The 27,372-nt window shown below is 44.9% G+C and overlaps 1 protein-coding gene across 1 annotated transcript in view; it reads right to left on the reverse strand.

The window, feature by feature from the left end:
• The window catches only part of ACVR2B (activin A receptor type 2B), a 109,893-nt gene that overhangs the window by 21,731 nt on the left and 60,790 nt on the right, over nucleotides 1-27,372 (reverse strand). Inside the window, exons 2-5 of the mRNA XM_009085790.4 lie at nucleotides 8,931-9,138; nucleotides 4,825-4,934; nucleotides 2,411-2,562; nucleotides 341-484 (exon numbers count right to left, since the gene is read on the reverse strand). Coding sequence (XP_009084038.1) covers nucleotides 341-484; nucleotides 2,411-2,562; nucleotides 4,825-4,934; nucleotides 8,931-9,138 — 614 coding nt within the window. The remainder of the gene's footprint in view (nucleotides 1-340; nucleotides 485-2,410; nucleotides 2,563-4,824; nucleotides 4,935-8,930; nucleotides 9,139-27,372) is intronic.

The following is a 27,372-nucleotide window of genomic DNA, read 5'->3' on the forward strand; positions in this document are numbered from 1 at the left end:
GGCTCTTTGTGTGCACTCTGGGCACTGCAGCTGCACCCTGCCTTGCTGCATTTAAACAACACAGGCTTTTGCAGGGAAGTTAACATACCCTGTAGATTTCAGAATGAGCTTGTTTTTGCCCTTCTCCCAACAAGTACTACTACAGGAAGCATTTGGTAATGGGATAATGCAGGGAGAAGTGTAGGAAGGAAGGGTCCTTGAACTTTTTCCCCCAGCAGAAGAGCCCAAATGTATCTTTGTTATGGTCTCAAAAACCATAGTCTCTACAGGCACTAAGAGCATCTCAGCACTGGTGGGGAAGCCCCTGGCAAGTAAGAACCTAATGCAGTGTCCCTCTCACCTGAATAGGGAAGATTTTCACTGCTACATAGTCGTTCATCAGCTGAGCCTTCCACACGCAGCCAAAGCGTCCCCTTGCCTTGATCTCCAAGAGCTGCAGGGGCTTTAGGCCAACCAGGGGAGAAGGGGGTGGTGGGCCAGGATCCTGCACAAGAGAAAAAACACTGTCACCAGCTGAAGCTGGACTGTAAAATAAAAGGAGGGGAGGAATTGAGATACTGCACATGAGGAAAGAAGTGTGAAGTGACATTTACTTAATACAAATTATTTAGGTGCAGTGTTTGCAGCAAGAACAGCCTGAAATTCCCTGTCTCACTTGCTTTGTAGGGTTTTGGTACAGAACACATATAACAATCTACACCTCCAAGAGTCACTTTGTGACACTACTGCCTGCCATGCTCAGGACAAAACCTGAATTCTCCTGTGTTTTCAAAGCAAAAGTTATTTTGGGTGTAAAACACTGATGTCCTCAGGGCTATGTCCTGCTGGAAGTGGAAACCTTGAGATCTTTGTGACCAGAGAGCCAACTACATCTAAAACCTCCCACTGCTCTTCACTACATTAGCATGTTCCATGCCACCCCAGCCATGGGCAGTGAACAGGTCTGTCAGCATCACACAGATCACATCTGTTTAAACTCTGCATTTGTCCAGGAGAACAATGTGACCCTGCAGAACCTGTGGGGTTGGAGCTCTGTCCTACCTGCTTTCAGATGGGAAAGGCTCACAGTATCATAGAATGGTTTGGGTTGGAAGGGAACCTTCAAGGTCACCCAGTTCCAACCCCTCTGCTATGGGCAGGGACACCTTCCACTAGGCCAGGTTGCTCAGAGCCCCATCCAATTCAGCCTTGAACACTGCCAGGGATGGGGCAGCCACAGCTTCTCTGGGCACCCTGTACAGTGCCTCACCAGCTTCACAGGGAAGAATTTTTTCCAAATATCTAATCTAAACCTGTTCTCTTTCAATCTGAACCCATTCCCACTTGTCCTGTAACCACATGCTCTTGTAAAAAGTCCCACTCCATCCTTCTCATGGGCTCCCTTCAGGTACTGGAAGGCTGCAATTAGGCCACCCCAAAGCTTCCTGCACCATTCTCTGAGGGTTCATAAAACCTGAGCTTCATCAGGGAAAGCATCTTCCCCCTTCTCATAGAGCAGCCAGGAACTTTATCATCTCTTAGATCTCTGATGCTCTACAAAGTTGTCTGAAATCAGACAATGGGTTTGAGAGTTTGGGAGGGAGAGCAGCAACCAAGCAGGGCTGTCTTAAATCCCTCCCTCAGCTATCTCAGACATGGTGGTAACCCCACCTAAACCCATCAGTCTGACACTTCCATGGAGGCCAACTGTGCTACCAACTTCAAAAAGCAGAGAAGTGTCAGAAACCAGGAAATTACTCTGGCTGCCCTGGAGGACTCGAGCCCCTGTCCGGGGGGCTCAGAGAGCTTGGCACAGGGCCCAAGACCCCAGTACCTTTGATTTAGCCCTTGGAAAAAACAATTACCAACCTTTATATGAAGAATTATAAATCAAGAAAGTTTAAGTAGAATGATAGTGAATTTATTACAGGGTGAAAAATAGATTTTTGAGGGTTTTAGCATGGGGGCTCGGGGTCCCAAGATGGAGGAATTTGGCCATGCCTTGTCCTTTTTCCTTCTTCTTCTTCTTGGCCGCCATCTTCTGGGTGATGTTGGCGTTTTTAGATTGGTTTAGAGTAGAAACTCACTGTCTAACATAGGTGATGGGGATTGGGAAGTTATTGTAAATAGTGTACATGTAGTTTTCAGTATAAAAAGATAACACCACCTCTGAGGTGGGCAGTGTGCCTCAACCCAACCTGCCAGACCTTGGCGGGTTGGAGAAAGAATTTTATAGATAAGATACAATAAACAACCTTGAGAACCAGAACAGAAGAATCCTGACTCCTTCTTTGACCACCAGGCTGGGAAAAAGAGACTTTCTAATGCATCTCGGGGTCGCTCTGACCAGCAGAGATCCCGAGAAGAAGAAAAGTTGGGCCACCTGAAAAGAGCTTTGCAAGGCCCAAACAAAGGGGGGAGAGTCGCTGACCTCAATGATGTCCACGTGGCCGTAGGGAGGCTTGCGGTGCCGGTACATCCAGAAGGCCAGCAGGATGGCCATGGACAGCACGGCGATGGGCAGCAGGGAGTACACCAGGATGTTCAGCAGCGAGGGCGGCGGCGGCGGCGGCTCGTATATGACTGGGAGAAAAGAGCAGGGTAAGAGAGGCAAAAGGAGCTTCAGGAATGCAGCTGCACATCCAGAGGCAACCAAACCCCACGTGTCCCTCCAATCCAAAGCTGACAGTGCTGGCTGGCATGTCCCATGATGAGAGCCCCAAGGTTCAAAATCATCTTTACAGTCTGGTTCATACTGATGGACAAACCTTTTTCCTCGGCGTCTAAGGTCTTTAGACATATTTACACTGGGTGTCAGCAAAGTAAGCCTTCCAATGCTACATGGACCACCTTTGGTGTTTGATGGGATGGCTGGCCAAGCTCTAGCTCCACAGATGAAAAACATTCCCCAAGGTAGATGTAAAGGGGTATGACTAGGTGCTAAAAACAGAACTGAGGTACAGTTACACCAAGAATCCACATCTTTATACACAAGCTAAACAGGGAGTGACATCTGAAGTTTTCTCCTTGTTTCATTCAAGCCCAATAATGCTGAATTTGATGCAAAAATCCATTTTTACAGAACCAAGAATTCTTGGGGTTCAAAGGACGCTTCAGGAAGGAATTTGGTCCAAATACCCCATCCATCAGAGGGATTTATAATGAATCATGAAAGGTGTGGAGGAATGGTTTTCAGTATTGGCCAAGTGTCTACTGGCAAACTGAAGTTGAAAATGGGTTTTCAGGGCTTGAATGAGTTAAACATATGGTATCTAAGCCTGATACATTAGCCAAGGTTATCCAAACATTGGGTTTTGGCTGATAAATGGGCAAAAGCACATTGCTGAGGGCAAACAAAACAAAAAGACATAAACATGACATCAGATTCAACTCCATGTTCACAGTTCTTGTATGTAAAGCAACAGCATTCATAAGGCTCCATGGTTTTCTCCATAGAAGTAATGTCAGTAATGGAGTTACAATGGCCCAAACCACACTTTGCAAGCTGAGCCTCCATCTGACCTTTATTTAAGCTAGGTATTTCTTGTTGGGATACATAAAAGCAGAACATTTCCTCCTCTTAACCCTTCCACATGTATTAAGACAGCTCGAAATCCCTTGCAGCATTGCTTTACCTTTCACAGTGATTGACAAGTTGTCAGTTTTTAGTAAAATGCTGTCGGAGCCACAATCAAATGCACTATTCCCACAGTAGTTCTTGTTCCAAATTACATCAGTGCAGTTGAGACACAAACAATGGGAATACTAAATGGAGCCATGTTGCTATGTTGGAGACAGGGAAGGAAAAAATAGCAAGACTTGCCAAATTAAACAAAAAACTGTGAGAGAAAGAATATTTGCTACTAGGTTGCTACGGGTACATTAATAACAGGAGATAATATAACCCATGTAAACAATTAAAAACCTATCAGGACAGCCCAGGAAAATCTGATAAAGGTCTATTGGAACATCTCAGTAAATGCAGATAGTTCAAAGCAACTTAAGGAAAAGATTCACCTGTTTTTTTTAATAGTTTTTATTGAATGATACTTTAAATATTATACATCTAAAAGAATTGTTGTTTTTTTATTAGTCTCTGAAGAAGGTCCTGCTATTACTTTTCTTCCTTGATGCATATCCACAGACTGTGAAAGCTGACACACAGCCTTTCCCTTTCAATCCCCAGACCAACAAAACAGAATCAAATGCAAAAATTCCAGATGCTCAAGGTATCTGAAAACTCATGACCTGTGAATTTAAAGAGGAAGGTGTTAAACACCTTTTAAGAGTTTGAGGCTCAATCCATGCTTTATAAATCACTCTGCCCTCTTCCCCTTGTGTGGGATTTTGTTTTGTAACATCCCACAGTGAACTGTCCACCATAGAGAAAACCTAACCTTACTGATGGGATCCATCAGTACTGTCGGTACAGCCTTAGCCATAGAGTGAAACAACCTTAAAAAATTATTCTTAAAGAACTGTAGCAAAAGGATTTCTGACTTCATAACCAAAACATCTGACAACTCAATGTTGATATGAAGCTGAGTCAGGGGAGGTTTAGGACAAATATTAGGAGAAGGTTCTTCACCCACAGGGTGGATGGGCACTGGAACAGCCTCTCCACGGAAGTGGTGACAGCACCAAGCTCAGAGCTCAAGGAGCTTTTGGACAGCACTCCCAGGCACATGGTGTGGATCTTGGGGGTTTCCTATGCAGGGCCAGGAGTTGGACTTGATGATCTTTGTGAGTCCCTCCCAACTCAGGACATTCTATATTTCTAGTAAAGTCCTTGGAAACTGGGTCAAGAGGAAGAGCCCCCAACTCCCCACCCTCCCAGTCACTCACCTTCTGGGCCGGTGACTTCAGGCAAGTGAGTAAATTTCTCATTGCAATAGTTGCCCTCGCAGCAGCAGAAAAACACCTGAGGGTTTTCTTCTGTGGCTACACACTCCTGCCTGCACCAGGGAGGGACAGACACGGAATGAAGGGGAGAGAAAAACATTGTCAGCCAACTCCTTCCTCTTGCCTTTGGGAGCCAACCTGCCCCGAATTGTCTTCTCCACACACCTTTTCCTGCAGCTGCACTGCACAGATCAGCAGTCTCCACTTATGGAGAACAACTTGGCACTCAAACACCCCAGTGGATAGCAAAGACCCTTGAAAAGACTGCAAGGGAAACAAATGCTTCCATATGTACTGAGGGCATTAGATGGTGAGTAATAAATAACAGCCGCTGCTGCTAAGAGAAGGAGAAGGAGAAAAACGACAGAGAGACGCCTCAGTCCCTGAGCAGTGACTTTCCCACAGCCCATATGAACACTGCCAGGGCAGAGAAGTATTTGATGATGCAATTAAAGATTGTGCCATAAAGCACACATGACGAGGGCTGAGCTAAGGCTGCTCCCACAGCCTTGAGCATCACCAGCTCTGCACACTCGAAGGGCACCAGAAGCAGCAGCCAGAGCCCTGCTGCAGCAGGAGAGAGCTGCAGGTCTGATGGCATGCAGTGATAGCTCAAGGTAATGGCTTTAAACTGAAAGAGGGCAGGTTTAGGTTGGATATATGGTACAAATTCTTTACTGTGAGGGTGGTGAGGCACTGGAAGATGTTGTCCAGAGAAGCTGTGGATGCCTCATCCCTGGAAGCGTTACAAGGTTAGGTTGGATGGGACTTGGATCATCCTTGGTCCTGTGGAATTTATCCCTTCCCATGGCAGGGGGCTGGAACTAGATGATCTTTTAAAAGTCCCTTCCAATCCATTTAAAAGTCCCTTCCAACCCTAATCATTTGAGGCTCCAATGATTCTCATTTTGTTTCTAGACTTTTTAAGTTTAATTTTCAAGTGCTATCTCCTTCATTTCTGCACAAAAACCTTTAAGAAAATCAGGTTGCAGTTCTCATTTTCTGCCTTTGCCTCTTATCCAGGTACTGCTACAGCCTTCCCAGCACTGAGATTTCCTTCCACATTGTGCAAGGCCTTAGGGGACTTCCATGGATCAAACCAACTCCACTTCCACACATCCTCCCTCTCCCCACAGATCAATGCCAAAAGAGATGTGCAGTGATTTTTGCAGTACTTTACCTGTCATTTCTTTCTGTTTCTTAAATGCTGCTTCCCTTCCCTGCCACCTTTTGCTGTGCTATGCTCTGGTTTTAGTTATTATGCTTGCAGAGCTCCTCTCCACAGAGAACTGTATCAAACTATTTCCTGAAGCCCAGCTAAATTATATGCATAACTTCCTTCCCTCGACCACTTGGAGGAAGTAGCAAAACAATCATAAGCGTTTGACATTATTACTCATTTCTGAACCCATGCCAAGCCTCCCTTTCTGTGTTATCACTGACATACTGCCACGAGAAGAATGGAAAGGGCTTTCTTCAAACCTAGCACTGGGTAGTTTTCAGTGCTTTTCTCCCTTTGGGGGAAAAAAATGACTATAGCCAAACTGTCTCCTCCAAGGTCTCAGCTGGGAAGCACTTGGTTTGTTTTTCAGGCTCTCATTTTTTTCAACTTCAAAGCAAAAAAGCAGCCATTTGACATATTCAAATGAACAAAGATGTTTCAACAAGTTAAACAGCATTTCCAGATGCTTTTTTGTGAAATCAGATAACAAGCTCTTTGGATTTAACAGCATCAGTGTTGGAGCCTTCAATAGAAAACACATCCTTTGCTAAATCTGTTGGTTAAAAAAATCAAGCTAATGAGTGAAAACAGCCCGCTCCACATCTGCAGTTCATTATCCCTGTCTCTGAGTGAAGCCATCCAGGTATGTATGACATGTTACACTTAGCAAATACTACAGCTGAGGCAGAGGGAGAGAATGACACATTTTTCTGTGGCAGGGAGGGCACGTTTCAGAGAGGTTCACGTGCTCTGCAGGGGAATGTGAACATGACCTCTCCGGCAGGGCTGTGTAAATAAACGAGAGCACACAAGTCGATTTTTAAACACTACCTTTTTCCTATAACCTTAAATGTACATGTGCCACCTTCTTGTTTCCTCAAGATAAAGAACAGAGTAAGGAGCCGTCACCCTCAACGTCCCAACCCTTGCACTCCAAAATCTTTCCACATTCTGGTGACAAAGGAGGCAGCATTTGGCACATCCCAGCACGTGCTGCTCCAAAAGCAGCTGCAGCAGCCAGAGCAGGACCATGCCCTGCATCCAGGGACACAGAATACAGGTGCATCTGCCAAGGCTGCTTCCAGAAACTCGGCATCCAAAGGTGCCAGGGACACAAAGGGCATCAGCACAGCACCACTGATCGAAAAATCATCTTCCTAGCCATTTTTGCCACCTTGGGATGCAACACTGCCTGCATGGAAGTCTGCCAAGGGGACTCAAGGCAAGAGAAAAAAAGAAAAGGACTGCATTTAAAGAGGGTTTATTCCTTTATATAATTAAAGCTAACCTTTATTTCAAATGTTGTTCTCGATATTTGTACTGTTTTTTAATTCTCAAAAGGACTTTTAGCTTTGCCCTGGAACTTGTGGCTTTGAAAAGTCAGGCAATGGAATACTGGATGCTCAGTTCTAGGGCTGCAAAAGGCTGGTGAGGAGCCCGGGAAACTTTTTACCATTGTAACAGAGCAACACATTATGACAGAGTTTAAGAAACACTACATCCCTGCAGAGACACTCAGTGACAATACAAGTGTCACTGGATATGAGAGCAGGCACTGAAAGGAGAAATCTGTTTACAGTAAACACTTCTGCTTGCAAGTAGGAAACTACAGTGACCTTCTATTCTCAGAAGAATCGGCATTAAGATGACTAATGGGCCAAGGAGGATTGATTTATTGGGAAAGAATAAAAATTTAACTATATATAGAGCCTGGCTACTCAATTGGCAAGGGAATAGGTGTGGTAGGAAAGTAACTCTGGAGCTAATAATAGAACAAAGATGAGGAACAACTTACAGCTGAGATAAGCCAAGACAGCAGGCACAAAAGCAGGGGAAGTGTACAGCACCAAAGGGTGAAAACACTGCAGCCATGGGACAAATCTAGTTCCAGCTTAACCCCACAGCTTAGCACCTGATCTTCTTAAAACTTTCAGAACGAGACGCTACAAAGATGCAGAGCTGAGAATTGCACAAAGGTGAGATCGACCCACATCGGTGTTCTATCAAGGAAAATCCTTGAATTTTATGTTGCTAATCCTTATTGAAAGGGCTGGGCTTGGCTTTGGTTGGTTGGTCAGTGGTTTGGGTTTTTTTTAACAAAACCCCTGAGCTCAGAGCTACTCAACATTGTCCTTTTCAGCTGTGAAACTTCATAGGGCTGTTTTCTTTAGCTGTAATTCTTTCCCCCTTTGTAGAATTGCATCAAGGGAAGTGAGAAAAGACTAGTTAATTTTCCCAGCTATTTAATGAGGCTGGAGCCTTCACACTACAAAACCTCACTCCTTTTCAGCTTGCAACAAGCAGCGACACACAAACTCACATTGCTTTTGCTCCCCACTCTTTCTCCTGGCTCTCCTCTTCACTCAGCCAAAGAACAGTGGAACTTTTTGCAACATCACAAACGTCAGAATATCTCAACCTATAACCACCCCCAGATATCTGTGCTTTTCTAGACAGCTCCAAATGATTCCAAGTTTTCACTTCTATCACCAAATGCTCCTGGAAGAACATATTGCTCTTCATTTGATGGTACAGGACAGGTTTTTCAAAGAATGCCAGAATTATGAAAGCTTTGCTAGGGAAAGAACAAACAAAACAGAACACAACACAAAACCCCTAAAAGTGATTTTTGCAGCTTCTGTTTAGAAAGTCAAAGCAGGTAAGTGACAATTCTGAGAGCTGTATTAGCAACAGAAGCAATTACAGGAGATGCTTTTGCCAATTAACTTGGACTTGCCTTCTTTTCCTCCATGCAAAAAAAATCACCAACTTTTACACTTAGAGGGTCCATTAAGCCTGTATTTGGATAAACCAGCTGGGCTATTACCTGTCATAGCAGTTGAAGTCATCTAACCAGCAGCCTTTCTTCACCAGCTCGATGGAGCCCGAGTTGTTTCTCCAGGAGGCGTAGCAGTGCAGCCGCTTGTCCTTCTCGCCCTCGCAGCGCTCCACGCCGCTCTGGTTGGTCTTCTCCAGCTCCCAGTTGGCATTGTAGTAGATGCACTCCCTTGTCTCAGCCTCCCCGTGGCCTGGCCCTGAAAAACCAAGCCCCAAGAACATTCAGGTGAAATCAGAAATAGGGAATTTATGGCTCTGTTTTAGGTGATCATGCATTTGATTCCTTAGGAGCTGAGCAGCTCAGCAGTGAGAGCTTCAGCACAGCGTGGAGATTATTCTTTTCCTCTGGGGTGAGGTGGGAGATAGAGAGGTCAGGTTTTTCCTAAGCTCACACAGGAGCTCATGGTGAAGTCAAGCTGAGACCTTCCCAGCTCCTCTGGAAAATGCTTCAACCTTAGGACCCTAAAACAGGGGATGCACAAGGCAACACATACCCAGTAATGTCTAACCACAGAAACCTTGTTTAGCAAAGATAACCTGCCAGGGTGCCACTTGATGCTTGCTGCGATGTCATGGAGTGGAGTTACTCTCCCTCTGCACCACTACTTTGGGAAACACCACCTTAAAATGCACAATTTCTTTCAAGAATGTAACTGAGACCCAGTAATATTCATCCTGCAGAGGAGGGCCAGACCAGCAGCCATTCCTCACTTAGACCCTGGTTCAGGCTCACTTGGGTAAGACTCCATATAATAAATGCCATGTTTTTAGCTGCATTTGACATAGCTCATGGTGTCTCTCCACCCAAGCAAGACCTTCAGCCACAGAAATTCTTTTCCCCAAACAATGCTGGCCACCCCCAAATGGGTGCTTGGCCACCACAAACAAAGGAGTCTCCATAGCCTGTGGGTCTTCCCTCCTTTAGAGTCTTGTACCAAAGGACTGTGGAGCTCCTGCTGCCCCCAGGGAAACAATTCCCCCATAGCTATCATGTGGCAGAACTGAAATACAACTGCAGACACATCCATTAAAGCCAGAGTCAAATAAGGGAACACTGATATTTGCAGGTGACCTGTTCTGTCCCAAACCTTGGAAATCCTCTCTTCATCTGGAAATATTCTGCTTTGTGGCATTTTGAGGATTAGTTTAAAACAAAATGTAGAATGAAACAAACATACATCTTGCAAGCAGACAAACACAAAAGATACCGTGAGCCCTGTACCATGATGGTTCTGTAAATCCTGAAATGCCCTGCAGCCATCTCTCCTTGGGATTACCCAACCTAAGGTAAGGTCAGGCCTGGCCATTATTTTGATGGATTGCAATCATGGAAAATGTAGGTATCTCAATAAAATGTGTTGACAGCTGGGTAGAAAACACAAATAGGTCCCTCAGGATGGTGAAATAAAAGGGCTGTGCTCCCAAAATAGCCAGACCTCTGTGAAGCCTAGAAAACCACAGTTCTGAATAAGCTAGGGGTGATGGATCCAACCTGCTCCCAATCCCAACACCTGGACTCAGCAATGGGTAATTTTCATAGCACAGGGCAAACTCATCACACTAGGAAGATCTCTTTGCAAGCTGCTGAGGTGTTCAATCCTTCAATAACACTTCTTAGGAAGACTGCTTGATCTGCATCTTGGGAGAGACTGCAAGGGAATAAGGGTATGAGAATGTCATAAAGCTGACTTCTGAAACTGGAAATTATATTCAAAGCACACACGAACAAGAGCTCAATTTCAATAGCACCTGCAGGTTTTATCAGCTCTTGCAAAGCTCCATCAGAGTTTTCCTCTGACAAGTTGCTTACAATAATGAAAACAACCTACCAATATCCCTCAACACAGAACAATGTCAATATTGACACTCCTTGTTAAAGCCTTGATATTTGTTCTCTTGATACTTACACCATGCTTCTTTTGGGCAGATTAAGCATTTTTGCTAAATACTGGTTAAATCAGCAGGAAAGCAAAAGAGCTTTCTCTTGTGTGTGGGGGTGGAGGGCAGTATCTTTTTACTTACAAAGGAAATAATAAATATGTTAACTGCATAGAATCATAGAATGGTTTGGGTTGGAAAGGATTTTTAAAGGTCATCTAATCCCATATCCCTGCAATGAGCAGGGACATCTTCAACTAGGCCAGGTTGCTCTAAGCCCCATCCAACATGACCTTGAACACTTCCAGAGCCACCACCTCTTGGACAACATGGGCTAGAGTTTCACCACCTTCACTGTAATAAGTCCCATGGCTTCCAGCTGGTACCTGACACCGAATCCTCACTTCTTCTCCACTCCTGGAAATACACTTTGTAACATCATTTCTATCATTCCCAAATGGAATATCGATTTGGATCAAGACAGAAATTTCCTCTCCCTCCCCGACTCTGTTTCCCAGAAAGCCAGAAGCTTTAATGAACGATTTCACTGGAAAGCAGCCCCAAAATCTAATCCTAGCTCAGCCACCATCATCTGCAACCTCAGGCAATATTGTGTAGCCTCTGTTTTCCCCACCATAAATGACAGCCAATGCGATGCACAGAGCTGTGGTGAGATTTGATATTTCCACTGTGCTTTGGAAAGGAAATGTTGAAAAGATGTGAAGCAGGAGCTGTATCGGCTCTGGGACCAGCAAACCAAGGCTCCTAAATCCTGTGTTGAGCCCAGGCTCCCTTCCCCCAAGACAGTTGTCTTTTCTGGAACAAGTTTCAGCTGAAGAGTAAGAGCTGCTTGCAAACACGCAAACCCAACTCTGCAAACAGCGACCGCGCCAGGAAAAAGGCCTTTCCCAATTTTCCCCCCGCTGTTAAAGTTTAGATGATTTGAATAAAAGCATGCAAAAAGTTTGAGATGACTAAATAGATGTATGCTTTCTTTATAACAGCTCCTAAGGATGCTTGCATTAAGAAGACACTTTAAAAACCTGTGTGTTTGTTACCTGCTCTCAGATCTCTTTAAAAGCCATTTGGTAGGATCCTCGCCCCGCTGGGTGCTCACGACTGCAAGAAACCCTTCTGTTTGTACCCAAGATGGTCTCAGCAGGAAGGGGCATGGCTCCAGGTCTGGGTATTAATTTACCTGCTGCTTTAGCTCATCAAGAAACACTCACACCTTGCTCTGTAATGGATCACGCAGAGACCAAAGTTTGCAGCGAACTGCCTGTTCTGCACTCACTGCGGTAAAACCCTCACTGAGCAGAGGGAGGGGGAGTCAAAACAGGGGCTTGTCCCTTTGAGAGAGAAAGGTGGTGACTAAGAGAAGGAAATGTGAGCTTTGCTCATCCATCCCCAGGAAGCTGTGTAGGTTTTCCTGCCTCCTCTTCCCCCACTGAGCAAGGGATACCCCCAAGGTCACCGTAGGTCTGTAAGAAACACTGAGCTGGACATTAGGTAATGGTTTTAAATGAAAAAAATATTTGGATTTGATATAAGGATGAAATATTTTTCTCAATGAAGGTGATAAAGCACTGGAACAAGTTGCCTAGGGAGGTGGTAGATGCCTCATCTCTGGAAACATTCATGGTCAGGTTGGACAGAGCTCTGAGCAACCTGATGTCGTTGAAGATGTCTCAACTGAAGGAGAGTGGACTAGACGCCCTTTAAAGGTCCCAGCCAGCTCAAACTATTCTATGATTCTGCCAAGTGACAAAGGCATGGATAACCATGTCCTTCTCATTTCAAGTTGCAAGAAGAATCATATCTTGCATATATCTTGGGTGTTCCCCCAAGATATGTGCAAGAAGCACTTGTCTCTCTCCCTCCACTGGACACAGCTGATGCATCAGCACAACAAGGATTTGACTGTGCCCCCAGCAATACAACCTGGCTCAAGAGGAGTCTTGTACCAAACCTGAGCATCTGACAGAAGTGACACCATTCATTTTGGCCAAAAGAGCCTTTCCTGACACAAAAGTCTTTCAGTGCAGTCACAAACCACAGCTTGAGACAGGTTAAAGGGGTTGTGTCCCCACAGATCTGCTTTCCCCCTCCTCACTCTTGTCATCTCCCTCATAGCAGCCTTGGTACACAGGAAAGCTCCTGAGTGCCTTCATTTGGTGGCACTGCCTGGTAACATTCTGCTCATTTGGGAAGGCAACCAAACACCCCAGAGATCTGCTCAACTTTTGACAAAAAATCAATGGGACTTGGGTGCAACGAGATATTAAAACCTTTGCTAAGCAAGTGTTTGAAGATCGCTGTTGGAACCTGGTCTCATTTATTGGGCCCCCATTCCTCTCCTGCCTAAGACTATTCCACCAGCCACAGAGCAAAATTGGGGAAAAAAAAGTTGCAAAGTGGAAGCATGTATGTGGGGCAGGAGCATGGACATGGAGCAGGAGCACAGCATCCCCAGCACTGCATCCCACTCTCAGCCCCAGCTCTCTCCACGGAAAAGAGCCTCGTGCCAGCAGCCAGGCAAAAACAATCAACTTTTTAATATCACAATCCACAAATAGTCATTTAAGCAATAAAGCCTGATGTCCTGTTTGGAATCAAAGTCTAAGGAACAATCAGGCTTTGCAGGAGCAGATGGGTTTCTGGCATCCCACTGCATCCACCCAGCGCTTCGGGGATGACGCAGCGTGGCTTGTCCTCGAACAAAAGCTGCACAGAAATACCTTTACACAAAATACCAAGCCCAAAGAACTCCCATACATCATGCAGGCAGAGGGAGGCTACCCACCATCACCCATTTTTGGGGTGGAAATAAACTTTTTGACCTCGGTCCTGAGAAGCTGTCATTATGCGGATTCCCCCTGGGTCAATTTTCTGCTCCAAATGACTGGAGTATCACTAGGTTTTTGCCAAGCAAGACCTCCAGCACCCATCTGAGGCACATAATGATGGGAAGAGCAGTCGAAGCACCATGAGACACGGGAAGACCTCTTGCCTCTATTTGGGAGTTACAAGGCACAGAGGGAGCTCATTAAAAAAAGATCCTCATGAACTGAAGGACTTCAGCCTGCTGAGACATGGGACCTTGCTGCTGATCTGAGACTAAACCCTGCTCTCCTAATTTGGAGTCGCTGACAGATCACTGAGGCTGCATCATTATCCAACAGCTTCTAAATTATAGCCAAGATCCAGTGTAGCAACTTCCAGGTCTAGGTGTTAGTAGTTGCCAGGCTCCTAACTCATAATTAGATACACAGGGAATATCTTCCCCAAGGCTGAAGGCTGCTATAAATCTCAGCTCTTTATCTCTGCCTGTCCCCTTTTGAAAACCTAAAATGAAAGTATATACGAAAAGATGGGATGTGTCAAAATAGTCTGCATAAACACTGAGTGATTTCCCAGACAGTCTGTTTGCCTGACTGTCAAAACCACCGGGCTTTCTATATGAAACAGTGTATGCAACTGAAGTTATTTGCAAACACTTCGTTATGTCCCTCTATAGCTATTTGTACATGTAATTTTACAATATAAAACGGAGGAGATTGTGCACTGAATTGGGGTAATTGCCCTCTAATTTGGAGGGTAATTGCATGCAGCAATTAAGCAACTGCGGATGCATTCTTGCACGTGTGATTATGGAAGTCGGGTCCTTTGTTTGAGGTTTGGGTTTGCTTTCAAGAGCTCTCCCTCAAACCATGGCAGGATGAGCAGAGCTGGGAAATCAGGAGCTGCTGGGAGCTCACCTTGCAGCGCAGCATCTGCTGGGATGAGCCACTCACCCCCTTCCCAGGGGATGCTAGACCAGCTGCCTCCAAACCCACAGCTGCATTTTGGCACAGCCTTCAGTGGGGGACCACAATCTCAGCATGTGTGGAGCGCTCTCAGAGGCACTGGAGGGGAGGGAAAGGCAGGGAAAGAGGGCTGCTGCCTCCCAGACCTCCCTCTGCCAGACACCTGCCCAGAAATCACGTGCAGGACTGCAAATTAAAGAATTTCAAATAGTTGTTGCTAGAAATTCCAAATCAAACCAGATTGAAGAAGGCTTGCAAATGAGAATGTTTGGAAAATGTTGCTCTGGAGAGACCACCCAGTTGCATCTCTCCAAAATGAATGTGAGATTTCTAAGCCTTGCTCCAGCACATATTCCCCAAGCAGGGTGATTTCATTCCTGCTGTACTTACATAATAGGGGCTAAATACATTTTTAGGCAAAGCATCAAACTCGTGATGACATCTGTGGTTAAGCACGTAGCTGCACATGAGGATTTGGAGACTTGTTGCTTTTATCCCCTGTTCTTTCACTAAAGTCTTTACACAGCAGAGCAGAAGCAAGCCCCTGTGACTCTGCAGAGCCTCTTCCTCAAGCCAAAACTTCACCCCACCTTTGGGGACCTCAGTGGCCAGGGTTTGTCCAGGCAGAGATGCGCCATCCAACCAGCTGGATGCAGGGATGGGTAATTGGAAGGATTTATTACTGCAAAATGTTTTGCTTCTTAAGCCAGATCAGGTAAATCTGGGCACAGGCAGGACTGAGGAAGCAAAGGTGTGACGCCAAGGGAAGATAGTACTTGGAGTTTTGTTTTCTGTCAATAGATTTGGCTTATCCCACAGTAAAAGAGCTCCAAGTTTTTGAGTCAATCAATGGCTGTTAATCTATTATCTCAACATATATTGCCATGGAAACCTGCAATGATGCCATTGACAACTACTCTCGAAAGGACAGGAGGCTTTAAGACATTTTCTTTTAAAATTAAAAAAGGAACTTTAATATTAAGAAATATGTCCTCCCTGCTCACCAGGGATGACAACTCAGGGCTTCTAAATTCACACCATGACTCACACTTCACAGCTTCCACGGACATCTGTGTAGCAACCCCCCCCCAATATATCTCTTTTTTAACTTGGGTTTTAAGTCAGTAAACGATAACAAGAAAACTATTCCAAAGAATTAGATCTTCATTAGTATTTTCCCCCAAACAGACTGCAGAACCTGTTTTATAAAATGTAAGGAGTGTGTTTTAGGACCAGCTCAGGGAAAGGATGTTTTCATTGGTTTCATTTCAATGGTTTCATTCTTCTGAATAATCTCCCTGATATTTTAAGTCAAACAGCACAGGAAGGAAAAGGACCTGGAGGACATGGAGCATCCCAGCTTCTCACAAGGCCACAAAACCAGGCAGACCCTGCAGAGGGAGGATGGAGCCAAGTGAGATGACAGCAATACTCAGCTGAGTGAAATATTGAGTGTCCACACACACATACATGCACACAGAGCTGATGAGAGTAATCTCTTGGCCCAAAGGGGAGGATCACTCAGGAAAAGGTTTAGTAAATCATTCCTCTGGCCAGGCAGAATGATCCAAGGAGGTTTGGCCAGGTTGCTGGCTGGCCCGGTGTGCAGCAGGACAGAAATGTTGCCAGCAGTTAATCAATTTTTGGAAGCAGAGCATTTTTGACTTGAACTCAGAGGGTCACTTCTATATTTTATTTAAAGAAGAGATCATTTTAGTTATCCATTAGAAAAATCCTATTTTGTATCATTTCAGTTAAGGACAAAGCCAAAAATGTAATTACATTTCTCCCTTCACATCACTAACTGTATCTGTCTCCCCCAAAAAGGTTTTAGTTCTTTAATAAAACCATCAGGGAGATCAATCAAAAGCATTTAATGCTGTGGTGCTTTTGCAGTTCATGTTTAAATGCACTTTGGGTCACAAACGAGGCAATTTGGACAGCAGAGCTCAAATCAGATTAGTAATAACACACAAAAAAGGCCTAATCCCTAATTTATTTTTCTTTTTTTTCTTTTGTTGCACAGATACATACTCGTCCTCAGCTACACCCAAGAGAATGAAATCAAACTCAAGGCAGCCCCGACAAGCACGAAGTCACAGATCCAAAAAGGGCAGTGCTGCTGCCTGCCTGCCTGTGCATGGCAGGGGGTGCAAGAGAAGCTGCAGATCCCATCCAAACCCCCGGAGCTGCTGAGCTGCTCCCTGTCCATGTGTGACCAGCCCCGAGGATGCCACCCCAGGCAACATCTCTGAAATGATGCTCCTCCATCCCCCAGGTCACTAGAAGACACCTCCAGGCTTCCTTTGCACAGCCACACCCAGAAAATGCCTTGCTCCGCAGAGGAATTCCATAAGGACAAGGTTGTGTTTTCTCCCCCAGACCACAAGTTTCCAAACAGGCATAAAGTTATTAATTTTTTTTTCCCCTTTCAGTTTGAGGTGTGCATTTATAAAAGCATTAAGCAGATCATTTATTTGGCTTGTAACAGCAGAGTCTACTCTTTGGCATGAAAAATGGCCCCTTGTGGGCTGAGCATTCTGCACACAAGCTACCAGCAATGTGTCTCAGCAGCCAAACTTTGCAGCCTCTGTAACAGAAAATATTAGAGCTTAATTGCAAGATTAAGGTATTTCTAACTGCACTCCTGAAAATCAAATAGAGGGCAAGTCTTGACCAGATTCCACAAATCACTAAGTAAAATATGCAGCAAGTTCTGAAATGACATTTAGAACACAACCATTTGTTCTCTCCATTCTCCTCAGGAGCCAGCATGGGGTCTGCAAAGAGCATGGGAGGAGGAAGAGAAATCACGTATGTTCATAAATATTTGCCCCACACACAGTGAAGTTTTGAAAAGCTTTCAAAGCAAGCCTGGAAAATGAATTTCCTTCCAGGCAGAGGAACGAGGGTATGGGAGCATCTCCTTGTAGAGTGCAGAGGTTTAAAGAACAGCAATAATCATGTGGTGATGCCTTTCCCAGCTTTTTCACATACATCTGCTCCATCCCACTGTCCTCATCATCCTGTGACACTGTCACCAGAAGAAATGCTTTTCAGAGCTCCTGATTTTTAAGGTCTTCTCCAGGGAGAGAGTGATGTGTGTCCAACACAACACACCTGGCAAGCCACAGAGAACTTTGGTACCAGAACAGCAGCACCTCAATTTATAATCTACACAGGGTCCCCTGAGATTTATCAGCAGGGACATTTCAAATATGCTTTAAAATGTGCTGAGTCTACTAAGATTGGGCCCCAAGTGCTTTTCTATTGATTCTGCTTGACATTTCCAAATACCACAATTCCAAATTTAATTCACTGGTAATTGGAAAAACTGTAATGCATGTAAATGGACAAGAAGATGTGGGAAGTCCAAAAGGTCAAGCATCAGGAAAACGTGTCCCCAAGAACTAAATGATGCTTGTTTGTGTTTCTGTCACCCTCTTCTACTTGAATAATCAAAGCTTGGAGCTGAGCAGTTTTCTCAGCAGGATGGAGGAAGAAAGGCAATAAAAACCACAACCACTCTAAACCATGGAACTGGTTCAAAAATCACTGTTTTAAAATCCATCACTGACCAGAATTCAAACACACCATAGAGATGAGTCACTTCATCAGCAGATTACATGAGCAAGTGGGAAACTCAAGGAAGAAATAATTTGAAAATGCTCTCAGTAGAATAAGATTATCTCTACCTAGAAATCAGGTTTCTAAGATTTCTGCTACATCACAGCTTCTCCTCGCCAGCCACTTGAAGGGGAAGCAGTGACAGAGAGAAAATCTTATAAATGATCTTGAAGTTCAAACCTCAGATCCAGCACGATGATGGATGGTTGTTAGCAGGTGCCAACTGGGGTCTCTTCTCTCCTGACCTGAGAAAACCAAACCTTCAGAGGAACCAAGGGCTTCAGTGACAAGAAATGGTGCAGGAGAATGCAGGGGATGCTTGCCCAGCTCTTTGCAAAGAGCCCTGAGCTGCAGCAAAGCTTGAGGGTTCACTGTGTTGATGGGGAATCAAAGACCATTCATATGCTATATAAAATACACTAAGACAGAAATCCCCATATTTCTTCATGTTCTAGAGAATGAATATGCACATTTTAGCTGCCAGTCTGACCTGCATTCCCCCCAGCACAAGAGCAATCACCGATGGTCAGACACCATGGTGTGTTTCAGCTCAAAGGGTAAGAGCTGATGGAAGTGCAGTGCACAAAAAAGCACAAGCACAATTTATAGCCAGTCTTACACTGATGAAGGACAAACATCCATTACCACATCCCAAAGAGAGATTCCTCCACCCAGTCCACAGCAGTAGATGTGAAAATACTTGATAACTCCTTGGTGCAAGTGACATCTTTTGCATTACACTCTAGACCTTCAGACCACTCAAGGTTTGCAGAAGAAAGCACTGATTTTTAAAATGCTCTTTCCCCAGAGTACTGGTATTTTAAGAGTTAACAAGCCAGCAGAATCCACCCCTAAAAAGAGAGGGGAGGCAGGAAAAAAGCAAGTCTCTGGCCCTTGCAATCACAAACTAGCCTTAAGCCCTCCAAAAGGAAGTAAAGACATTCCTAAAATTCCTCAAGGATGAGAAGCAAGTTGCCAGCCAAATCAGAAGTCCATTTCTCCAGTCTTCATGCTCTTAATGGCAAATCCCACATGAGCAATTTTAAGAGCCTCTTTTACAATGGAATTTTCTCCCAAGTGGCTACAGCACATCTAGGACTTCTCTCATGTTTACAGAAATGCACCTTCCTCCTTTGGGTCTACTGAAAAAAGCTGTTGTCAAACGACCTGAGGAAGGAATGCAGCACAACCCAATACCATCCTGCAATTTCCAGTGATTGTTTCTCTTACAATAATGAAAGGCACGAAAGCAATGTCTGGATAACTGCAGTGATTCTCCAAAGACAAGTTATAAAAGAGATGCTGAAGAGATTTTATGTAAAGGAGCATGGGGGAAATAGTCACCTATTAGCTTTTATTTTGATTACATGCATTAAGCAGCATTCAGATCCCACTTTGAAATAAAAATGGTTTTTAGCAGATTGTCCCAGGAAGTTGAAATCCTGCCTGTTTCACAGGTGGGAAGCAATAAAATAACTGTATACTGTGGGACAGGTCTTTTCCTTCCTGGTTTTCTCACACCAGAGGAAGACTAAAACACTAAATAACAGTGTGCACGTGGAGTGAAAGAATGACTTACCCTCCATCCACATCCAAACTTTCTGGATGACCTGAGCTCAACAGCTCCAGCCCAAAAACTGGGTACATTCCCTTCCAGTTCAACTTTCTATTTGGATGCCATTTAGTTCCCATGGTGACCAAGCTCCATTACAATAAAAAGCATAAAGTAATATTCTAAGATTCAGCACAGTACTCGCAATTTCCCGACCTGGGATAGGTGGGGATCTCCACTAGCCCCATGTCTGATGCTGCTCCCCTATATTTAGATGCTGATGTATGTGAATAAGGAGATGAGGGTGCCCTTGTCTGGGCACTTTCAGAGACACCATGAATATTTAGAGAGATTTATCACTGAAAATGCAATAAGAATCCAAGACAAGAGAAGACTCCAGGGAGATCTTACTGCAGCTTTTCATTGTACAAAGGAGGTTCACAAGAAAGGTGGGAGAAGACTTCTTACCGAGGCCTGTAGTCATAGGACAAGGAGAAATAGTTTTAAAATTAAAGGTGTTGAGTATAAATTAGGAAGAAATTCTTTCCTGTGTGGGTGGTGAGGCACTGCAACAGGTTGCCCAGAGAAAATGTGGATGCCCCATCCCTGAAGGTGCTCAAGACCAGTTTGGATGGGGTGTGGAACAACCTGGTCAGTGGAAGGTGTCCCTGCCCATGATGGGGGGGTCGGAACAAAAGGAACTTCAAAGGTCCCTTCCAACCCAAGTCTTTCAAATACTCCTCCATAACCTGTAACAAGATCATTTTTGGCTGCAGTCAAACCCTTTCCTTTTGCCTCAAGAGCTTCATCAGCAAGATGCAATAATCACTTGCTTTGGTCCACACACTTGAGTTGAAAGATGGGAGAGGTGTCTGCAGGAATGTACACACAGAAGACTGGCAGCTATAGAGACATGAGCAAACTATAACTCTGAACACACCTTCTCACTGCCTCCCCTTGCTCAGATTTACCTGGAGACACAGCATGCAAAGTCTCTAATAAAAAGGTACTTTCTGTGACATTACTGCACACTCCTGCTAATCAGCAGGAACAGAAATGGAAGACATGCCACCAGTAAACTCCATTTTTCACTAAAGAAAATAGAAAGTTCCAAGGCAATGTGAGAAACTTCACAGAGACAGCAGCCAGCTGAGCAATACAACCCCTAATCTCCCCATTAGGTTGGGGCACACGGATGCCAGGGCTCTTCAGCCAATCTCCCTGAACTTTGGTAAGGCACTGCAGCCATCTGGGAAGAGCAAACAAAACTTTTGATAACTTTTTGGAAGGTGCAGGACCATCTGTTTCCACACCAACAAGCAGGTGAACACACCTGCTTGGTGTGTTGGGAATCCCTCCACCTTTAGATCTTTCTTTGGGAACAAAAACAAGACCATAGGAAAGTGTCAGCCCAAGCTGCTTGCACGTATTTTCCATGGGCATCATGTCACAGTTCAAGGTTTTCAATATAAATACTTTAGTACAGGATCCACTTTAATACAATAAGCCCAGGAAAACATAACCTGGTGTTCTGGCTATATCCTGGGAGCTCTGGTGAGCACTAAGAGATGCACTCTTCTTCTGAATGCTGCTGAATGAAAACCAGAGAATAAAACTGCTGATCAACCTCATCATCTCTACCATGGCCCCTGCTTGGCAAGAAGGCAACTGCTAAGAGAGAAACAAGTAATGAAGGATGAAACAAGGGGTAAACAACAAGTGATCAAGGGTGAACCATTCACAGCTGGTGGGACCAGGCTCAAAGCACACCTGGAGAAGGCAGTTCCTCACCTAAAGGGCAGCTGATGTGGGAAACCCCTTCTCAGAAGATTCCCCATAATGTTTTAAGAAGAACCACGTTCACTTGCTTGTTCTGCTGTTCCTCCCCTGTCACCTTTCAGCAAAAGGTGGAGTCAGACCACCAGGCTGGGTGGGCTTCTGTTCTGGCCTAGTCTGGCCACTGTCCAGTTCCTACACTAAATATCATCAACCTAAAAACATCATTTAAAAATAATTCAAATGTTGAAAGACCCAAGCAGCTACTGACCAACCAAATGCACTATGTCACTGACTGCAACTTTGCTCTTGATTTCCATCCCCACCCATCCAGACAGCCTGCATTTCTTTTCATGTTGGGATTTGAGAAACCCAATCCCCCTGAACAACTGCCCTGAGCCCAGAAGTGCCATTTGGAGCTGACAGCTGCTGAGAGAAGAAAACAAAGCCCTCTTCCTGCCAGAGTCATTCCCTGATGCCCTTGCAACCATTTCCCAACAGACAGAGATTTTGCACAGGCTTTTTATCTCTTTGCTGGTATTTTCCATCTTAACAAGTTTTTAATGTTTTATGTAGCAAGGATGCCCCTGCCATTTAAAGAGGGAAGCATGCAGTAGTAATTATTCATTAAAAACACATCATAAGTGACCTTTACACTGAAGCAGAAGTCACGTGCCTGCCTGGCTTTATTCTGGAAGGGCCAGAAGTTTCAAAGGGAGCAAATATTTTCATGAAGGATAGCCAGCCTAAGCTAACTTGAAAAGGTTCCTCATTCTTGAGAGAACAAAAACTGTTTCAAACATTTCAGATTAAGTATCCACAAGTCAATATACAGTTTTGAAAAATCTAAGTGGAAAGGAGAAGTCACCACAGTGCTTGGTCCAAGCGACCATCTCACAACCCCCTTTCATCTCAACATAGTGAAAAATTAACATTTTGTCTTCCTTGCTATACAAAATACAATTTCTAGACAGGACAACTAATGGGGACTAGCTGTCTCACCATGAAACATGAAGAACATTGGTGTTTGTACTGAAAAGTAGATCTAGAGATTGAATCAAAATCCAAGGCACACCTACAAGCCTTGCAGCAAGAGCTGGAGTCCTTTGTTTGCAGCAGCTGTTTTAGTGGGATATGCAGGTTAGTTTTGCTCATATAAGCCACACATCCCCTAATGCAGCAAAAATATAAACCCTGCCTTTGCAGAAGGCGGTAATGTAGGTCTTTTATTCCTGGAAGGGGACGAGTCCAGCCTTTGGGTTGTGTTTCAGGCACGCATGTAGGAAGCAGAGCACCATACAAGCAAGTGAGAAGCAGAGCCAACACACACACAGAATCCAGGCACCAGAATCATTTGCAAAGCAAAACTAACGTACATCACTTTATGCATGATTACATTTTCAAAAGCAAGAAGTGTTAGGAAATATTTTTGAAGACAGTCAGTAATGTTTTTCAAGAATCGCTGACTCAAGCCCTTGATCCGGCCGTTTAGCTGATGACTGGAAAACAGCCCTGGCTATGTTTATTCTTTAGACAAAGTCCAGCTAAAAATGCATCCAGGCTTAAATAATCTGTGTAACAATGACCTCAAAACCCCAAATACAATACTGCATTGCATGCAGGTTTCCCAACAGGATAGAGCATTGTCAGGGCTCACACCCAGCTATCCGCTTTCGATGCACAGTCTCCCAACACGGCGTTTTCATCTTTAGACCACTCTTGGAAGTAATGCACTATTTCATTTCCATTTGCATTTCAATATGGCCCCAAGGGCTTTACATGCATCTGGCCCTCACTGTGTTAAGATTCTTCCCAAACACCATATTGCCTAAAGATGGTGAGACAAAGGATGTGCTGCATTTTGAGCAACCTCATGTGTCGGCTCTCGGCCAGAACAGTGAACAGAGCATCCTGCATCCTACCCTGTTTCATTCTGCAGGTCTCCATGCCAGCTCTGCTTTACAAACAGCAGCAAATGTCACCATCCCAGTTATCTCAGGTGGGGAGAGCCAGAGGAGGAGGCACAGCTCCAAGCTCAAGATTGTACATCAAGTCAGGAACAAGCCACCAAATTTATCTGACTCATCCATGTCAGAAGATCCCAAACTTTCCATGTTACCTAAACAACAAAAGCCTAAGGGAAGACACTCTAAGAGGTCTGCTGTGCACAGCTTGGGAACTACAGATCTCACACACAGGCTGGGAGCTTTTGATCCATCACCTTGCTGTAAGTGCTTCCCTCTCTTCCCCCTCACAGCCCAACCCAGCAGCAGTTTTGCTCCCATCACGCATGTCACCTTCAGTGGGAGAGGACTTCATATATTTTTAAGACATTCATACTTTTGTACAGTATTGTTATTTAGGATCTCTGAGCTCTTCCAGAGGGTGAAACCCTGCTTTTTTTCTAGACTGAGAAGTATTTTTATCCATGCTTTCCGTGTCTCCCGCCCCAGCGCTGGCCCTAATTCCCCTGGCACACCCACCATCTTGGGGCTGAGCACAGGCAGAGATGATAAATGAGACCAAGTGCCTCAGACCAGCCACGAGGCCGATTAACCCTCTCTTCTCCTTGGCGAGCTCAGGTTGGGCACATCAATTTTGCTTGTGCCACCCAGGGGACTGGCAGTGGGGAGATGGTCCCTCCTGCCTGGAACTGGGTCAGCATCTGGCTGCTGGCAAGCAGAGAACTGCAGACAGGAGGATCCTCAGACCCATTTTAAAACCATCTTAAAATAGGGTGCTGCCTCTCAGTCGAGCCAGCAGCACCAGCCTTGCCAAGATGCTGAAGCTTTCACTCTTCACATGGGTGTTTACTCCTCCCCAACCACCCGCACGCCCCAGCCCTTCCCAGCCTCCACCACCGACTGCTGAGCATCCTTTTGGCCCAGGTGGCTCCAGCAAGGGCTCACTGACGTGGAGCACAACACACTTACCTCCCCATCTGTAAAATAAATATATAATTTTTGAAGCAAGGACACATATCAAAGAGCACAGGATGCAGCACAGTGACTCATGCAAGCAGCAAAGTAGAAACTTGGCTGCATCCATGCCCGCACAGGGCATTCTGTATCTCTTCCTATAATTAGTCCTTCAAATGCTAGAGGGGAAAGGAACAAATTCAAAGAGGTTTTACTTCCCAATTATTCACATATTTCCAAATCAAATGGTTGTCTGTCAGAGAGCAACATGCCATTGCCCTAGGATATCAAAATGCAAACTGAAAAGTCTCTCCAGGAACAGGATTTGCTTTCATTACATTTATATCACCTAATTCATTTTAAGATTATATATAATTAGTCTCTCCCTCCCTTCCCCACCCCAATCCAATATACTCTCCCAAGCAATTTCAGAACATGCCACACATGCCAATGGCACTTCTAAGGCAGCAGTTTCTTGCCTTTCAAACAATACATGGAATTTTAATTTCTTTTTTTTAGCATTTTCTTTCTCTGAATTGCCAAATCTTCAGGTACACATCAGTATTTTTATTTTAATTTTTTTTCTTTTTGAAGCAAACACCTCTAAGGAACTTTTTATCTTTCCTCATTTGCCTTCTGACTGAGATTTCAGTCTGCCATCCCTAATGTTTCACAGCCATTTTCCATCACCATCAGACTCTGTGTGCTACCTTCATTTGAATGCCTCCATTTTCATTTTGAATCCTCCTGATTCCAGCAGGTAAATCTGCAGTAAGGTTTAATTGAGAGAAAGCCAAAGTGCCTGGATCACTTCCCCATCAACAAATTATTACAGCATTGCTCCCAGCAAGGATGCAATTTCCTTGAATCATGGAATGGTTTGGGCTGGAAGGGACCTGAAAAATGTTCTCATTCCAATCCCCTGAAATGGGCAGAGACATCTTTCGCTAGACAAGGTCGCTCCAGAGCCCAGTCCAGCCTGGCCTTGAGTACTTCCAGGGGTGTGAACTAGAAAAAGTGACCCCCCCCGATCCTGTAAAAACTCACAGCAAACACATGAGGAAAGTCTGGAGACAGGTGAGGGTATCCTGACCAGCTGTGAATAGAAAATAATTATTTCATTATTGTTAATCTCCTAATAGGGAAGGAGGAGGATCTTTCCCCATGAGGGAGAGACAGTGTTTGCTGCTTCTTCCTGCTCTGCTCCACCCCTCTGCTGAGATTTCCCTGAATTTAGGAGGAAAAAATCACATCAACCATCAACCACTTTAGCACAGATGATGTTGGGGCTGGATGAAAAGCATCCCATTTCTACCAGAGGTGAAACAGCACATTATCAAATACAGGGAATCTGCCTGGAGTGTCACTGCTGTCACCCAAACCACTTGCTGGGTTTTAGTGAGATGAAATCCAGTGTTCCCCTAGGCAAGAAGATGCCACAGGGGTGTGATGAGTCCAGGATCCCACAGCGTTTTACTGCTTTGCACTTTCCGCTGCAGCCCTGTACCTCTTCTCCTCACTCTTTTGAAACCATGGATTTTTGATTTCTTAAGCAACAAAGCAGGAAAATCAGTTTTGAAAGCTTCTTCCACTTTGCAAAAGCCAATTTATACAAAAACCCCAAAAGCCAAGGGGTATTTCACCCAGTTTCCACACCAGTCCTTGACTCTGGGAAGCTGGAACTTGGATCAGCTCTTTGGCACCAAGGCTTTGAGCACCTCTAAATGACCAAGAGAAAAACACCAGAGCTCTTAACTCATCAACTCACAGCCCTAAAGGTAACACCAGAGTGAAGATGAGCTCATTTTACCACAGAATAAAGGTGAAAACAACCTCAGAGGAAGGAGCTGCTCTGTGCTGAAATAGGGACCAGCACCAGCAGGCAGGGCTGTCTGGATGTATAAACACCCAAAGCAAAAAAAGCATCACAACCCCCCATGAAAAGAGAAAGCAAGAAAGAAAATAAAAAATAAATAAAAATCTTAGTTTAACTCTATCAAGGAGAAAATGTGGCATCCTGCACTGCTTCCAAAGAGAGGACCCAGGAGTCTAAAATAACAACAGCTCTGAGTGTGAGGACACTGGGGACAATGAGCCTGCCTGGCATCACTGGCACAATGCCAGCTGCAAAGGCAGGGAGAGAGAGGATGAGGAGGCAGCCTGGTGAGGAAACTTCTGCTGCTGTGGAGGCACCTCAAGCCCTGTGAGCTGGGAACTCCTCTCCCTAGCCCAGAGTCTGCCCAAAGGGGCCAGGGAGGGGCATTTCTGGTCTGGCATGTCCACATGGGCAGACAAGCACCAAGAGAGGAGGGGGTGATGGAGGGGTGAGGCAGCCCAGCTCAGGCAGAGGGGAAATCACAGTGATGGCTTACACCCACCACAGATTTATGGGGGGTTTTTAGCCTAATGAGTTCCCAGAAGCACTTTGAAAAATTCCTCATCTCACAGGACCCTCAGTGCAAGCCTGCAGAGCCACCTGTGACAGAGCTGGCTAACTCAGAGCAGGCTCTGCCAGCACCCCAGAATGTGCTCTTTTGCAAGGAATTTTGATTAATCTTGCGGACTTTAAAACACTGATCAAGATCAGGAGCACCAGCTCCCATTTCTGTTTTTTTAACTGTTTTTACTTCTTATTCCCCAACATTCACTTGTTCCCCTCACTGCAATTCCCCAGTAAGTCCCAGCATCTTATTTCCAGATTTACTCAGGTTTTTAACAAGCTGCACACCTTCAGCTGGGAAGCAAAAGTGCTGTTTGTTATCCCTCCCTGCTGGCTGATCCCCAGGTATGACTGACACATCATCTGCAAGGGATTTTCCACATCATGGGCTCCCTCTTACAGCTGCAGCTGCCTGCAATGGGTTTGTGCTTGTG

The sequence above is a fragment of the Serinus canaria genome, chromosome 2 (assembly GCF_022539315.1).
Source record: "Serinus canaria isolate serCan28SL12 chromosome 2, serCan2020, whole genome shotgun sequence".
Classification (NCBI taxonomy): Eukaryota; Metazoa; Chordata; class Aves; order Passeriformes; family Fringillidae; genus Serinus; species Serinus canaria.